We start from the raw sequence: 18,271 nt of genomic DNA, 5'->3' as shown, positions 1-18,271 counted from the left end.
AGGGGGCCACATGACAAGAAAAGCAAGTGGCCCCTAGGAGCTGAGAGTGGTCCCTGGTTGACAGCAAGCAAGGAACGGGTAGCTCAGCCCTACAATTGCAAGGGACTATATTCTGCCAACAATAAGAATTAGCTTAGAAGCAATTTTTCCCCTGGTTGAAACTCCAGATGAAAACACAGCCCAGCTAGCCCCCTGACTTTAGCCTTGAGACACCCTGAGCAGAGAATCCAGTCATACCATGTGGACTGAACTACAGAGCAGTGAGTTCATAAATCGGTGTTATTTTAAACTGCTAACGTTGTGGTATTTTGTTTCACAGCAACACAAAACTTATACAGTACTTTCTATGGTCAGTTGTGATCATAAAAAGAGAGTAAGAAGAAAAACAACTCTGAAAGACAAGATTTGGTTTCTCTCTTTCATTGTACACATGTAAGTATTAAGGTAAAATGATGGTAAATAACTTGTGCAAGATTACACAGTTAGTGATGGAAGCAGGGCAGAAAATGCTCTTTCCTGAACCACAGCCTGACATAGTGATTACTTTCCTTTTATCTGAAGATTCATTTATTTCACATCAATAGTGACTAGCTTTCTCTTACTTATTCTAAATCAATGGAATTTTATTATACAGCCATCCCTCCATATCTGTAGGCTCTGCATCTATGGACTCAACTAACCACTGATTGAAAATATTCCAGAGTAAAAACAATAAACAGTAACAATGCAACAATATAAAACAATACTGGCTAAAAATACAGTATAACAACTATTTATATAACTTTTACATCGTATTAGATATTATAAGTAACCTAGAGATGATTTCCAGTATACAGGAGCATGTGCATAGGTTATATGCATATATTACACCATTTTATATCAGGAACTTGGGCTTTGCAGATTTTAGGTATCTGTGAGGGTTCTGGAACCAATCCCCTCTACTCCCTGAATACTAAAGAATAACTGTACTTCTAAGAAAATAATTCTAGAAAAGCCACTGCAGCCACTAAAAGACACTTCAATGCCTGCAACATTTTTCTAGTTATTATTTTTTATTTGAAAATCCTTTAAGCCCTAAAATTATTGCTTGAATGTATATAGTAACTATAGTATGAAACTTCATTGCTAAATTTAAATGCACGTACTTGGCCACAAGAGGGCTCCTAGAGTTTTCCAGGAGTATAAACTCTAAACTGAGATATTGAAAAATATCTTTCAATGAATGAGAATATTGGCTTGTAGACGGGTTCGTTCGTTGGCAAGGCTTCCTTCAGTGAGATTCTCCGGGACTTGTGGTAAAAATATCACTCCACTATATTATCCATAAAATCTCCTCCAGCTGGCCGGGAGTGGTGGCTCATGCCTGTAACCCCAGCACTTTGGGAGGCTGAGGTGGGCAGATCTTGAGGTCAGGAGATCGAGACCATCCTGGCTAACGCAGTGAAACCCCGTTGCTACTAAAAATACAAAAAATTAGCAGGGCATGGTGGCATGTGCCTGTAGTCCCAGCTACTCGGGAGGCTGAGGCAGGAGAATCGCTTGAACCCGGGAGGTGGAGGTTGCAGTGAGCCGAGATCGCGCCACTGAACTCTAGCCTGGGCAACAGAGCAAGACTCCGTCTCAAACGACAACAACACTCCTCCAGCTTATTATAGCGCAGGGATGGCAACCTTTGAGAGTCAGAGAAAGCCTGATTCTGACGGGTCACAAGAGAAGGTAGATTTAATTTGCAGAGCCTGCTCTCTACAGCTCATGACCCCATCTTTAAATGATCTATGGCTCTATCCTCATCTATAAAAATAGGGTGTAACACTTACCTGTCCAAGCTGTTGTGAGGGTGAATTGAGGATAGAACCCAGGAGCTTAAATTGCCCCTGGCATATGAAATTATCAATAAATGAAAATTTTTATTGTTTATTACTAATACTTTTACTAAGAGACATAGAAGTACATTTGTTTTGTGAAGGGAACTTTCAATACCAGTGATTATACGGTTGCTAATATGTTAGCCTTGAAAATAATGTTTCCAGGTCCAAATTACTAAAAGGGTTATATAGATAGAGTATATTTAACAGTTCAGATGTCTCTTTTAACACAATAGACATGCCACTCCAATTGATTATGAATCAAATTGTTACCAATTCAATAGTAAAGAATTCATGAGTGGTGGTATTATTTAAAATAACTCATCGTTCATCTTTCTGCAATCCACCCCTTTTGAGACTTCTATTTTCTAGGCTTAGCCCATTAGTCATGGTGGCCAAGTTGGTCAGTATCTCCTCCTTTTCTAATTTTTAAGGAACATTGAGTTTGTAGGATAAGCTTTATTTGCTGAAGGAAAAAATACTAATTATGTCTTTTTAGCTAATTAGAAAAGCAATAGAAGGCGACAGACATGTTGCAGAGGAGAGGAGGATATTGGTAATTGGAGAAAGTTATGTAGACTTTGTGAGCTTTTCTAGTCAATTGATTTGAGGAACTGTGCTAGCATAGGTTTTAAAAATGGAAATATGTGCCTGTCTACACTTTTATTAATTCTCATTACCTGACTATGGACAGTCTCATTGACACCATACTTGTTGCCTTTTAGAAAATAAGACTTGACCATCTGGAAAAAGGAAGCCTGAGAATGAATATATAAGAAGAGGACATAAAATGGTGGAAAGAGAAAGCATGGTTTTAGCAGCCAAATTCTGAAATAAGGCTAAACCTACATGGAGGCATTTCTTCAGCTTGAAGGAAGGAATTTAACCCAAAGACATTGGAAAATGACTTGACAAAGTCACACAGGAAATTGTTGTAGGAATTAGAACTAGAAATCTGGTCTCCTGATGATCATTTCTAGGAATGGCTACTAAAATATCAAAGAAAAAGATTTCAATCATCTTAAAGCAAACAGTCTCATATTGGAGTGGTGAGGATGGTAAATTTTAAAGAAAACAGGCCCTCTTTGATGTAACACTGGTTAACCCATTAAGCCACAGTCTCTACTATTACAGCTTTTGGATGTGACCAAATCTCTCCAAATTGAAATAACAAGCAAGGCCAAAGCAGCCACTCTCTTTTTGGGTGGATTTGTCTACCCTACACACCACTCTTTCCCATATACTAGATGTTTAGTAACTTTTGTCTCAGACTGAAGACACTAAAAGCTGCTATTGTTCATTAAAAAGCAAGGCCAAAGACATGCTGGGCTAATATGGTACACTAAAGTTGGTAATTTGATTTGTTTGGACTGATTGCCTACAACTCTCTGATTAAATGTTAAAATACAAAAATTACAGGATATCATTATATCTGGGGGAAATAATGTAATGCCTGCAAAACCCAAGCCATATCCTATTACTCTTCCCTATGAAGGGCCTGGATGTCATTCAATTTTTCCAAAGTAAAGCAAGGTGCAAGGTCAAAATAGACCCACAATGTAATCTGTCCTCTCTCAGAATGTAATAACTTTACTTTCTTACTGGCTTTGTTAGTTACAGGCTAACATCAACCACAGTCTTAACAACCTGACAGAACAGGTTCAGAGACCTGGGAGCCTGAATGGAAAATGAAAATAACAAAAACAAAAAAGAAGAAAGGTGCTGGCTAAACAATGGCTAAAATGAAAATAGCACACAAAGTTAAAAATTGAAAAACCTAAGAGAGAGAGAGAGAGAGATAGTATATGTGTATGTATATGTACGTATATGTATATTTACTTCCCTTAGGTTAGGATATAGAAGGTCCTCAAGCCTGCTTTTATTTAACTTTGCTGAAAGTTTTTCAGTAGTTTTCCATCTTTATGTTCAGACCACATAAGAAAATGTCCAAATAAACCATCAGAAAGATTTACATGTTTTATAACAAGGAGCCACTTAACTAAACAGACTCAGAAATTCTCAAATGCCATTTAGGTAGATTTCATCTATTCACTTGCATAAAACATCTGGTGCTCACCAATTGTGTAGAACCTCTTCAGTTCGCTCCTTCTGGAAGGATGTTTCTGAGTATTTGCTGCATTGTTCTGCTCTTCTTCAATGATGGGGGTCTTGGGTGCCGGGGGCTTACTGGCTTGTGGTGTTTGCTTTCCTGCACCAGCCAAAGGGTTGAACCCTGGAGCATTAATATCCACCGACTGGGACTTTTTCTTCAGCCTACAAGTAAAGAAGACCACATGCTGTGAATCCTGATTCTAGAGACACATTTGTTCCATGTTTATAATATTTTTTTCAACAATTGAGTTATATTTAACCTTGAGATAGAATCACATCTATTCAGAAATGATAGACATTCCCTACAGTTTTTTAAGAAAAATTCTACAAATATTTTTGAAACTAGAAGGAAAAATATCTTCTGCCTAATCATTTTGAAAGATTTCATTAAAATATGAGGTGATAAAGAGCTTTTATTTTTTCAGTAACCAATTAAAATATAGTGTCAAAGATAATGTATTTGACTATAGTATTTAGTTCTGAAAGGAATTTTTTAATACTACAGTGAAACATTAGTTAAAAATAAATGTTAACTCCAAAAAGAATAATAAAATCATTATTTTTTAACCAGAGGCTGCCAGTATTTTTCTGCTTAATCTATACAGCATCTTAGCTGTAAAAATGATAGAATTCATGTTATTTTACTATGCATTCTCAATAACAATAAATGTGTTGCTCACTTCTACATTTTAGATAGCTGACATAAGGCTTAACATGGAAAGCAAAAAGCTATCCAGGAAATATTTCCCTGCTCATGCATATTTCCTTTGGCATAAAAATCATTGTAAATGATGGTGAGTTAACTTCAAACATTTCAAGCTACACAACTAATGTAATTAAACCCTAAGTCCAGTTTACTATTGGCCCTTGGTACTTCTGCAGGCTAATGTTAAGTGTCATTTTTCAAGTCTTCATTCCTTATAAACAAGATGGTGGCAATTTTCTTTATTTTCTGAACACTTGCAATTTCCTAAAAGTTTCATACTTCTTCATACCTTCAAATTTTATTTAGGCTTTTCTAGTACGTTGGCTTCCCTTTTCTGCCTTACTTGCAGACCCTGTTCATGCTTGTTAGACATAGCTTCAACGTGACATCTGGGAAGCTTCCCATGACGTGGACCTTGGTAGCCTCACACCATTCAGCATGGAGGGTTATTCATAATTAACCCACAATTAGCTTCTACTGAACTGAATTTTCCACAGCAAAAGCTTTGTAAAGATAATACAGTCTATCAATTAGTAAAAGAGTCACTAATGAAAGCAATGTTTACTAAATTTTAGTCATTAAATTATGACCTATATGATTTCTACCTTATCCATATACGACCTATATTATCTTAATATCAATGAAAATAGATTCACATAACTTAGATTGGCAACAAGTACATTTTTAAGTGTTCAACAGCAGTAGTCCTGAGGAATACAAATTATAACTACATTGCACTCACACCACACCCACCACAGTGGCTAAAATGTAAAAGACATGATACAAAGTGCAGTGATGAGAAGCGATTGGAATTCTGCTGCCCTGCTGGTGGTGGTGCACACTGGTAACATTACTTTGGAAAAATGTCTGGCAATATATTTTTGAATGAAGTTCAAGGCCTGCATTTTTATGTGTTAACCAAAAGATGCATTCAAGGATGTTCATCTCAGCAGGATTTGTAATACACAAAAATTGAAAAAAAACTCAAATGTCTATCAATGGTAGAATGGAATTTTATACAGCAATGGAAATGCATGAACTATGACTATTAGCAGCAACATGAATGATTTTCATAAAAATAGTTTTGAGCAAAGAATCCAGATATAAAAGAGTGCATGCCCTATGATTCTACGTATATTAAGTCCAAACACAAGCAGTACTATCTATGATAGTAAAATGGTAGGCTAAACATTGGGGAATTATTACATTGACAACAACATGAAGGGGTTTATGGGATTCTGGTAATGTTTTGTTTCCTGATCTGGGCACTGGGTACCAGGATGTATTTACTTTGTGAACATTTAACAATCTACGATTTTTGGATTTTTCTGGGTATATGTTATACTTTCAATAAAACATTTTCATGAGAAATTGACTTTTACCATACAGTAATCACTTCTTATCTGCAGGGGATATATTTCAAAACTTCCAGTGGATGCTTGAAACCACAGAGAGTAACAAGCCCTATACAGTACATACCATGTTTTTTTCAATACATGCATAAATATGATAAAGTTTAATTTATAAATTAGGCACAGTAAGAGATTAACAATAATAACAGAACAACTATAACAATATACTGTAATAAAAGTTACATGAATGAGGTCTCTCTCTTTCTCTCTCTTAAAATATCATATTGTACTATATTGCAGTTAACTGAAACTGCAGAAAGCCAAACTATGGATAAGGTGGTACTACTGTATTCATTTACAATGAAGATTATATATGGTGCCAATGACTACTTGCCACAAAAAGGTGGTAATAAAAATAAATAGAATGAAGCTCTTTTCATTCCAGCCTCCTAGAAACTGACAGAGTAGAGTGACATTTAATGAACAACCCTTTTTTTTTCACTGGGAATGGCTGTTCTCCCTATCCAGCACCCTACTTCTCATGAGCTGAAATGAACTGTTCATTCATTCCTGGAATGGCTACTCTCCACCCCACACTGTTCTGGGCACTAGGGATACACAGTGAACAACACAGGCAAAACAACTGTAGTCCTGGAGCCCTTATTCTTATGGAGGGAGACAGGTGATAAGTAAACAAGCCAATATATAACAAATTAGGTGGCAAAAAGTGCAGTGGACTAAAATCAAGCACAGTAAAAGAGATAGGGAATGAAGGTATGCATTTGTACTGCTATATATGGGACAGCCAAGTAGGGCTCATAGACCATTGGACTTTTGAGAAGAGACTGAAGGAATGAGCTATGATCATAACTGAGGGAGCAGTTATGAGGGAGCAGCATTTCAGAAATAGACTTGTATGTGATGTTAGTGGAGCAGGTAGGGCACAATGGCTGGAACAGAGAAAAAGAGGGGGTGAGAAGCTGGAGATGAAGTTAAACAAGATGGTCCTGAGGGCAGGGGAGTGAGGCCAAATCATATAGAGCTTCAAGGTTCTTAAATGAGGCCAAGAGAGGATTTGAGCAAAGCAGTCATCACATGGTAAAAGAATCACTCTGAGCTGCTTTGTGGAAATTAGGGTGAAAGCTATATCTCACAGTTAAGCAAGCTGAATGGAGTCCTTCAAGGAGTAGTAACCAAAAATCACCTATGTTGTCATATACGTGAGGAAACATGGATTTACACTGTATATCTTTATCTACTTTTTCCTAATGCTTTGTTCCTCCCAATAACACCATTCTTATCTTAGGTGTTTTCAGACTAGAGCTGAAAGCTACAGAAGTACTATATGCACCTAAGAAGGCATTAAGATTAATAATAAAAAAAAGCAGTTTAAGAAATAAGCTGCATGTATACACAACGGAATACTACTGAACTTGAAAAAAAATCTTGTCATTTGCAACATGAATGAACCTGGAACACATTAAATGAAATAAGCCAGGCACAGAAAGACAAATACCACACAATGTGACTTATATGGAATCTAAAATAGTTTAACTCATAGAAGCAGAGTAGAATGAAGGGTATAAGGAATTTAGATGGGTATAATGTTGATCAAAGGATATAAAATTTTATCAGGAGAAATAAGTTCAAGAGATCTACTATACAACATGGGTGACTATAGTAAATACCAATGTAGTGTATTTCGAAAACTGCTGAGAGTAGGTTTTCAGCGTTGTCACCACAAAAAATAAATATGTGAGGTAATGCATATGTTAATTAGATTAAGCCATTGCACAGCATATACATATTTCAAAACATCATTTTCTACCCTATAAATATATATAATTTTTATTTTTCAATTAATAAAAAAGAAGATAAATAAGCTATAGATCACCAAGGCAACAAAGTTTATTTGGACCAGCATGGCTTTCCAGGACAGCACACTTACACACACCAAGACTTAGACTGCACTAACAGTATTATGTTGAACCCGATGAAATCACTAATATTCAACCATTTTTGACATACAAAATGTCAATATTCTATAGTTGATCCTATAAATTTTATTTCAAAATTAAATTTAAGTTTCAATATAAAGTAAGTTATTTTGGGGGAAGGCAGTTTCAGAGGAGTAAATATTTAAAGGAAAGGTGTGAAATTATACAAAAAGCCAGCTGCTCTTTTGTTCTCAGCAATAATTATCATTATTAACAATTATTTACATTTTATAAATGTTTTACCTTCAATTCACATAGCAGATTATTTTGTCACCAGAAACTGTTTGTATTTTACATTGGCCCATTTTAGAATTGATCTAAAGTCTCATATTGGCTTATATGATGGCTTATATTTGATAAAGGGATAGATATGATAACTGATGATGCTCTGCCAGCACTACAAAATATATAAGCATCTCATTGCCCTTTTTATATTCTCCTTAGAATGAGCAAAGGACGTGGCACTGAGCTCCAGACGGCCAAAGACAAACAGAAAATGACACTATTATTCCCCTTCTTCTTTCTCCCCCTCCTCACCAAACACTCTTCCCAACCAAGACTCGAAGGGCATCACGTTTTTGTTCTAAGTTTAGAATACTGCTAGTAGGTTTTCTGGCTTGCATAAGACAAGACTTCCATTTGCACGTTCTTAGAAAGCAGAACTGTGTGGGTAATTGAATTACTGGCTAACAATTCTAAAAATGAGTATTGTGGTTGACAAGGAAATCTGTTAAATGCTACCTTCAATTTCCAAATTTCGTGAAAGGGGAAGTCTTTTTAAATTTTTAACAATGTTCTTAATTAAATGCGTTAAACAAATGTAAATATGGCATAATGGAACATATAGGTGTGCACGAGATAAAATACCCTATTTGATAATAAATGAAACATTAAAAATGAAGACAAAAATAAGCTTTTAATAGGCACTGCGAGGTTCTTTGTTGAATGTGCTTTGCATTCCCAAAGGAAAATGGGTGCTGAAGCCTTAGATAGAGACTAGGAAATAAGGAAAAGAAGCCATCTCTCTTGGCATGGCTCCTATAAGCAGACTGGTTTGTCTTAATTTTTGCTTTTTCTTGTCCTTCTGCTTTTGAGAAGAAAAGAACAATCTTATTCCTCTGCACATGTATTCCAATGCCTTCCTTCAGCATGGTAACAATGTTGGGTGCTTTTCTGAGACTCACTCTCCTCATCTATAAAACGGGCATAAAATATACCCAGAAAGGTTCTAAGAATCAATAAACACCATATGTGAAAGTGCCTAGCACAGCATCTACACAGGAAGCTCTCTATAAATGCAAGTTCCATCATTTTGTAAGAGTATGTAAGATGCTATAATTGTGTTCTGCACAATTCCCAGGGATGCTGAGGAAATTATATCCACTTCTCAGGCTCCTTTCCTCCTGTACCACTTTCGATAAACACTGAACCTGCAGGGACTGCACTGCATTTTGAAGGAGGCTTGACTCATTCTGGAGTGTGGGTTTTGAGGGAGGAGTGAAGAATAACATAAGAGAACTAACTGAATACAAGTCCCTTATGTGGTATGCAATGTGGTATTTCTTTCACGACAATCCCCAAATCTTTCAGAAAACAACTAAACCCATCGGATAGATCACCTGAGTGTGTGTGTGTGTGTGTGTGTGTGTGTGTGTGTGTGTGTGTGTATAAATCCACGCAGGTTTGACCTGAGACAGCAAACTCAGGAGCATAGATGGAGACCAGAGAACCATGAAAAAGTAAGGACAAGAAGTGGTAATGCAATTTGAGGAGGGCTCTTGACTTTCCTACTCTGTGAAAATAGGGTTCAATCCCATTTCAACCAGTTCTCCAAGGAGCAGGAAAGGCCTGGTAGGTTGATAATGAAATCTGAAGTCACAGAAACTAGTGAAAAAAAGAACTGGCAGAAAATATCCAAAACTCACCAATTTTAACAGAATGATTCTTACAGTAATTAGCTAATTTTACTCTTGCATAATTTATTTCTATTTTACTAGAAGCATAGGAAATCTTACACTCACTTTCTAAATCACTTTTTGAGTAGGATAAATGCACTTTTTGGCTTAAATGAATGAACGTACATCCCAAAGCCCAGGGCATAGGCCAACAGTGACTGAATGTGGCTTTACACTGCTCACTGTGGAGGGTTTCTCCCAACATCTGGGTCAATTCTTTATTTCAATAGCTTTCATTATAGCAAATCTTTCTTCAAGCTTCTTCACTTTTAGCCCTTATAAACCATTATTTATCACTTGTCTTACTTTTTTTGTCTTATCTTCCCTTTTCCTCTCACATCTGTGGGGTTTCCTCTTTCCTACTATCTCCACCCTTCTATCATCATCCCCTCACATCATAACCAAGCAATGCTTTTCATCTTTCCTCGTCTATCATGCTCTGCATCTCTTAATAGTTTTGTAATCTGGTCTAAATACTACATGATACAACTCTACCTTGAGCCTAAACTACATCATGATATGACTGAAACGCATAAAAAGGTGTTTTTATTTAATTGAGTTCTTCACTGGAATCACCTCTCCCATCAAGTGGAATTCAAATTGTGCCTGGATTATAACTACTTGGATATGTTCCTGAGTTCTGTAGTTGTCTGGAAAAAAAAAAAAACAGGTCTTCTACTATCCACTTATTATAGTCCTAAGATATTGGTGGTAATAGTAGCAACAGTTGAGAAAACCCACTATAGCATATGGGAATATTCCCTAGGCCTTAGGAATTTAAAGCAGTATAAAATTAGCATATACAACTCACATTTCCATATATCCCACTGTGTACATTGAGAATAACAGAATAGCATTTAAGACTATGGACATGGGGACTGGATTATCTGGAATTGAATCCATAATGTGGCATTTACCAGCTGTGTGACCTTGGGCAATTGGGCAATTTTCTTAACCTTTCCTTGCCTACATTTTCTCATCTGTAAAATGGGAATATTAACAATATCTGTCATAAAATTGACATGAAGATTAGACTAATATTTGAAAAAGTACTTAGATTTGGCATAAGTATTGTATAAATGTTTGCTTTGAAAAAAGCAAACATGAACATTCATTGAGCATTTATAATGTATCAGGTACAAGGCCACATGTTATACACGCAATATTTCATTTATTGATCACAACAAGCTTATGAGGTAGGTAGCATATGTCCTATTGGTAGAGGTATCAACTGAGGCTTTAAGAAAGCAATGGAACTAGAAATTAGAAAAGCTGAAATACAACCAGGGCATTTTGAACCAAAGGCCACATTCTGGAATTAGGAGACAGAGATAAACTTCAGCTCTTACACTTGGGCAAGGACCTGGACTATCTAAGTCTTATCTACAATAATGGTATTCATGCTATATCTACCTGCTCTACCTAAGAAAGCTATTGTAAACATAAAATGTGTTCATTTCTATTAAAGCAGTGTATAAAATTCCACAGAAATCTATATACTAGTAGTAGCTATACACATTCTCGCTTTGCCTTATTCATTTGTATATTCACACAAGTGTGCGTGTGTGTGTATGTGAGAGAGAGAGAGTGTGTGTGTATGTGTGTGTGAGGTGTATGAACGCATGTGAATGACTGTGCCCCAAAGGCCCAACACTCGTAGTCCTTTCCAGTAATTTCCAGCAAGAAGACCATCTGTGGTTTGCACATCTTGTTACTGTTAGGGAAGCTGTCTCTTTGCTTCCTAAAAGAGCTAATGTAAGAATATTATTTAAAGTAGGAAAGCTGCTGAGAATGCAGGTTTTCCAAGTTGGATACTGTGGCTGCTGCAAAAGTCTCAAGTTACTCAAAAATAAGCTTTCGGGAGCAAATGCATAAAGAATTTTCACATTGCAAAATTAAGGGTTTTTGTTACCCCTCCTATACAGTCTGACTAAAAATCAGCAGCTAAAAACAAACCATAAAATCAGCAAAACCCAAGCATGTTCAGAAACTCAACCACAGAAGAAATGATAGATTGGAAACTTATGCTTTAAAAGAAGAAAACAATCCCTTGGGGGTATAGAATATTCCAATTCTAGCCCACTCAGTAATTGCAGTGGCCATACTATTCTTTGTGCCCTTAAACAGGAGGATTAAGACAGAAAGTCTCATTAACGTGGAATCGGGAATTACACAATCTACTTTTGCAATTACAAACCAAAGCAAAAATGCTTCAACAGAAGTATCCTTTGGGAATTCAAATTGGTGTTGGAACAGTTAATGGGATGCTGAAACTAGATAGTTTGTTATAACAAGATGTGTTTCTAACCCTGTATTCACTCTAAGAAATTTATGCTTTTCTATCTTGGAAATTCAGAGAACAGAAAATTTAAGAATTAAGCCACAGGTGCAATGACATGCAGAAATGTTTTGCTAGAAATTCTAACAAAAAAACAAGAAATTCTCTCATTAAATGTAGTTGAATTTAACTCTGTGAAGGGCTAGGCCAGTATAAAGAATAATAATAATTATATAGAGGCATACATAGATTCACTGGTATTATACCAATTTTATGTTATGAATACTAGAAATTAAACCCCAAACTAATTCTGCCTCTTCAGAGTTTAATAAATGCTAACATAAAACGTTAGCATTTCTTACTGACCTTTAATGAAAAGGACATCTAAATCCTCTAAGTTTGCCAGCTGGTTTATTTATATTCCAATTCTTGCATCAGCTCAGAGAAAGAGGTAATACGAGAGAAGCATTTTCTATTAGAAGTGCACACCACCAGATCAACTTAATTACTATATTCATGGAAATTCTAGTCTGTTCATCATTTCATTCCTAGGATTTAGCATATAGCTAGTCATAGAGTAGGCACTCAGGAAATAAATTGTTGAATGAATGAATGGTTTCATTACAGGGGAAAAACCACAAAGAAGAAAGCATATCTACATATAAAAACCTATGAAAATAAACTAAAAAAAGACTTGATATTTGGTAGCGGATATAATGATTAAATTAATGCATCCACATAACATAGCCTCCTCCCTATCACATTATAAGAATATGTGTTGGGGCCGGGTGCAGTGGCTTACTCCTGTAATTCCAGCACTTTGGGAGGCTGAGGTGGGCAGATCACTTGAGGTCAGGAGTTCGCAACCAGCATGGCCAACATGGTGAAATCCCATCTCTACCAAAAATATAAAAATTAGTGGGGCATGGTGGTGTGCACCTGTAGTGCCAGCTACTCAGGGAGGCTAAGGAAGGAGAATTGCTTGAATTCAGGAGGCAGAGGCTGCACTGAGCTCAGATCTCGCCACTGCACTCCAGCCTGGGCAACAGAGCGAGACTCTGATTAAAGAAAAAATAAAGAATGTTTGTTGGACTTAGATAAAAGAAACAGTTTCTTCTCCACCATTAATACTAAGATAAATCCAAATAATACCTCAATTTTTTATTCACTAAGTCATTTTATAATTTCTAAATAAACACTCTGCAGTTTTGATAAATTGATATCATTATGCAAAAATTTTCTATAGTGCCCTGGTGGACAAAACAGGGCAAGGGCTCGAAAATCAAAGATCTAGATTTAAGTCCAGGATCTAATGCTTTCAACAACCTAGTGATCAGATATTTTAATTTTATTGATTAGAAATATGTAGCATGTGTTCTTGGAGCAATCTTTAAGAATTTTGCGTATCATCTTTCTACTATAAAGTTTCAAACACTGAGTTAATAGTAGCAAAATTTGTATGGGTTTTCCCCCATGTGCTTTCTGATTATGTCACTATATCACAAGCATTCACTTTGAAATTACACAAATTTCCAATTTATTTTAGTTTTTGCCTTGGAACTTCAAAGTCATTCAACTGGAAAAGTCTGAAAGTAAGAACACATTATGTAAATCCAAAGATTAGGGCTTGAAGGATTTGGAACTCAAATTCTTGTAAATGTTAAACAGTCTTTTGCAGTAACTCACAGAGATGAAATTTAATTTCATTACCTTTGATGGAGTGATTTGTAACACACTATTGCCACATCGATTTCTTTCTGTTTATTCATTTTAGGAAGAAGGAATCAGAATAAATAAGACTATTTTAAGACTTTAGGCTTTTATCCAATATTGCTGATTAAAGACACCTATTTTTAACAAGGCCTATTACAAACTATCTCTATAAAGCATATGGACAAGCTGATTAAAATGTAGTTTTGCTTATGCACAACATAAGGCAACTCCAAACTTAATCAAGATAGCTTCTGCAGGTAATAATAATCTGGGCCAAAGTCCAGTGGTTTATAGTTAAAATGACAATGTAGTCCAATGATCTACCCTCTTAACTTTCCCCAAAAGAAGACACAAAAGACAGGAAAAGAAGGTACAGAAAATATGTTTCTTAGCTACATTTTAATTCAGGAATTGGATGGAAAACACTCTGGGTAACCCATTGTTTCTTGACTTCTTCAAACTAAATCATCCTATTGATGAATATAAAACATCCTTAAGTCATTATAAATGTTTTAAGTAAAAATGACATTTTGTGGTTTTTAAAAATGTACGATTGCATTACTGATTACATTGTTGATTGAAATGATTTCTTTTGAAAGCTGCCCTACCTAAATTCGGATTAACTACCCTAGACAGGGCATGCCACGTCCTCTTCCTCAGTTTGAGAATCACTAGGTGTATCTGTTCTAGTTTTCTTCTGCTTAGATGATAGTGGCTTCACACATGAAAGCTATGTAGTGCTCCCAATACAACCAAGTTGGATTTCAGACTTTATTCAGAAAAAAAAATTATAAAATCTTAAAAATTACATTACAGAAATCACTTTTCTTCTTCTCAGCAGCGACTCTATAAACATTATCTTTCCCCATTATTTTAAAACTTTTCTTTCTATTACAGAAGAGAACATGATCCTCTTCTTGCGAAAGCCAGTCTCTCCACATGTTCTCTAAACCTAATTGCATTCCCTCTTTATACTGGGGGTTTTAATATACTAACCACTCTCTTCCTTCTGTAAGTCCTGAACTAATTGAGAAATAGACACAGGGGGCAAGGACCCCACCCCAAGCTGGCACTTGGAGAAGCAGTGTCCTGGTGAGATTGCCCCAGGGGGAGCAGGAGTTAAGATGGACATGCTGAGGGCCATCAGTTCCCAAAAGAAGAAGCCAGAGGACGCTGGGTGATGCAGCCAGAGTCCTTCCTTTTCACAGCCTCAGAAGTCACTTTTCTTCCTTTGGGGAGGCATGAGTCAGGGAGAATGAAAGAAAAGCCAACATTCTCTTTGAAATCCTTCAGAAAGGAAGAACATTTCTATTTTATGCACAAAGGAAGCGATGCAGGAAAGGGAGAAAAACTTCCTCCTACACTCCCTTTCCAAGGCTTTACTCCGAAGTGATCTCTCTTATCCTGTTCACTCGCTCCCTGCTCACTTATTCCTACCAGCATTCACCCAGCGCAAACACTTCACATCACTTCAAGTCTGTTTCTCTGTAAGGCCACCATTCCCTTCCTCTAATTTCTTCTCTCCTTCTCAGCACACAGCTTCATCTCCGATTCCCTGCACAACCCTCTCCAAAATACTGCTTTGTACTCACCGCTTTCACAAAACGACTCAGGTTTTCCTAACTTCATGTAGCCAATTTCAAAAGGTACTTTTTGATATTTATTTTTCTCAGTCTTTTACCTGCTGGGTGTATTTGTGGAAGAGAATAGCACAAGGGTTAAGACTATGGACTCTGAAGTTAGAATGCCTGGCATTCGACACTTGCCTTCTTATTATGGGATCTTGGGCAAATTACTTAATCTCTCCGTAGTTTCCTCATTTGTAAAATGGATCTAATAACAGTACTCAACTCAATAGTCTATGGAAGGGATAATACAACACCATCCAGATAAAGTATTCAGCATGATACACACTGGCACATATAAATACTCAACTTTTTTTAACCACTCCCTCTATCTTGAAACATTCTACTTTCATAGATTCCCCGACATAATTCTCCAAATATTCCCTTTTTCACTATTCCTTGAATAAGCCTCTTTTTCTTTTCTTTTTTTAAGAGACAGGCTCTCACTGTGTCTCCTAGGCTGGAGGGCAGCTGTTATAGCTCACTGCAGCCTCTGAACTCCTAGGCTTAAGGGATCTTCCCACCTCAGCCTCCCAAGGACCTGGGACTACAGGGGCACACCACTGTGCCCAACCTTTTTTTTTTTTTCTGGAAGACACAGGGTCTCACTATGTTGCCCAGCTTGGTCTTGAATTCCTGAGCTCAAGCAATCCTTCCATCTCAGCCTCCTAACTTGTTGGGATTAGAGGCATAAACCACCACACCTGACCCAAGTCCTCATTTTCTATTCGACCTCTAAATATTTTGTAATTTTGATTCAATCCCTAAGTATTTTGGAATATCCAGGGGCCTAATCCACTTGGTCCAGTTGGGCCTCCCTCTGCTCTATTTTCACTCTTTCCCTAGATACTGTAGTCTATTCCTTTGGGATTAAATATTTATATCCTGAAGACTCTTTTTTTCTTTTTTTTTTTTGAGATGGAGTCTCGCTCTGTCGCCCAGGCTGGAGGGCTGCGGCGTGATCGGCTCACTGCAAGCTCCGCTTCCTGGGTTCACAACATTCTCCTGCCTCAGCCTCCCGAGTAGCTGGGACTACAGGTGCCCGCCAACACACCCGGCTAATTTTTTGTATTTTTAGTAGAGACAGGGTTTCACCATGTTAGCCAGGATGGTCTCGATCTCCTGACCTCGTGATCCGCCCACCTCGGCCTCCCAAAGTGCTGAGATTACAGGCGTGAGCCACCGCGCCTGGCCAAAACTCTCTGTTTTTACCTCCAAAGTTTTCCTCAAAACTTGGAACTTAAATATTCAACTAGCTACTTGGCATTATCCATTACATGCAACACATTTTATACTTAACATGTCCAAAACAAATTCTCGATTTCTAAACCTGACCCTAACTTTCCTCCTTGTCTTCCCAATCTCTGGAAATGGCACCAGCAGGCACCTACACAGTCGCTCAGGACAGAAACCTTGAAGTATATTTCATCCTTTCCTTTGTAACACTTTCCAACTCTGATTCATCAATAAACCCTTTCTATTATACCTCCAAATTATATCTTAAGTTTCTTCATTTCCTAGTCATCATTTCTCTCGACTGTTACCAAAGCCTCCATGCTGCTCTCTCTGGTTAGACCTTGGTCCCCTACTACCTACTCTGCTACAGCAGCCAGAGCAAGCATTTTTAAACATCAAGCAAATGGGTTGTTCTCTGACTTTAAAGAACTGAATGGCTTTCCGCTGTGGTTGGATGAATTTCTAAGCATCTTTCAATGGTCCGTAGGGCCCTGATATCTCTGTCTTGGGCCACTTTTCTTGCCCATGTCCTAGCTGCCTTGATATCCTTCAAGATTCCCAAACATGTGAATCTCTTTCTGTCCAGAGGGCCTTTGCATATGCTCTTCCCTCCACCTGGAATGCTCTTTGCATTGCTGATTGCTTCTTATTTTTTAAGTCTCCTCTGAAAGACCATCCCTACAATTTTAAGTAGGTTGTCTCTCATCCTCCTTCCCTAGCTCCCACTTCACTCCAGGTTACTCTTTAGCACTGCATTCTGCTCATTTGCTTCTCATGGTGTTTATCATAAAGTCTACCAACAGATTTGTTCATGTCCATTTTGTTCTGTCTCTCTCATTTCATTAGACACTCTGATGGGGAGTGTCTTTTAGAAGTCACTTCTAAAAGGAAGTAGATTTCTTTTATGTATCCAATACAGTGCTTTGCAATTATATGCACACCAAAAACATATACTATATGAATTAATAAATGAATGAATCAATCAATTCATGAATCAATGACCCCCTCCTCATAGGCTTCACACCTGTCTTCATATAGAAGACTTATAGGACATGTGGTTATGTTTATTTTCTCCATCTTCCTTTCATTCTTAGTTTGGCTCAGTCACAATGTTCCAAATCTTTCGCAAGAAATTACTGTCATATCTCTCTGGTTAGAAAACCACAGCATTCCTAATAGTTATGTAAAAATAGAGCTATCTCCTGATCTATAACCTGGACCAATTTTGAAATCCGAAAATTATGACTGAATACACAGTTTAAGAAATAGGGTTAGGTAGAAGATTCTTTTAAACATGTGTTGATTTATTGGTATTGTGCTAATGAGCATTTCACACCTGCATTTTCCAGGCCTCATACTTCTGCAGGTGGTAAATTACATTAGGAGAAAAATCAAATGGAGAGTGAATGCAGAAAAGCAATATATTATACAT

At 37.1% G+C, this 18,271-nt stretch overlaps 1 protein-coding gene across 4 annotated transcripts in view; it reads right to left on the bottom strand.

Annotated features, from left to right (window-relative positions):
- Positions 1-18,271, bottom strand: part of OXR1 (oxidation resistance 1) — a 483,216-nt gene that overhangs the window by 230,624 nt on the left and 234,321 nt on the right. For all 4 annotated transcript variants that reach the window (XM_019032276.3, XM_019032279.3, XM_004047426.4 and 1 more), the window contains one exon: positions 3,943-4,139. In XM_019032276.3, coding sequence (XP_018887821.1) covers positions 3,943-4,139 — 197 coding nt within the window. The remainder of the gene's footprint in view (positions 1-3,942; positions 4,140-18,271) is intronic.

The sequence above is a fragment of the Gorilla gorilla genome, chromosome 7 (genome assembly GCF_029281585.2).
Source record: "Gorilla gorilla gorilla isolate KB3781 chromosome 7, NHGRI_mGorGor1-v2.1_pri, whole genome shotgun sequence".
In the NCBI taxonomy this organism is placed as follows: Eukaryota; Metazoa; Chordata; class Mammalia; order Primates; family Hominidae; genus Gorilla; species Gorilla gorilla.
This window is presented reverse-complemented; position numbering and strand designations above follow the sequence as displayed.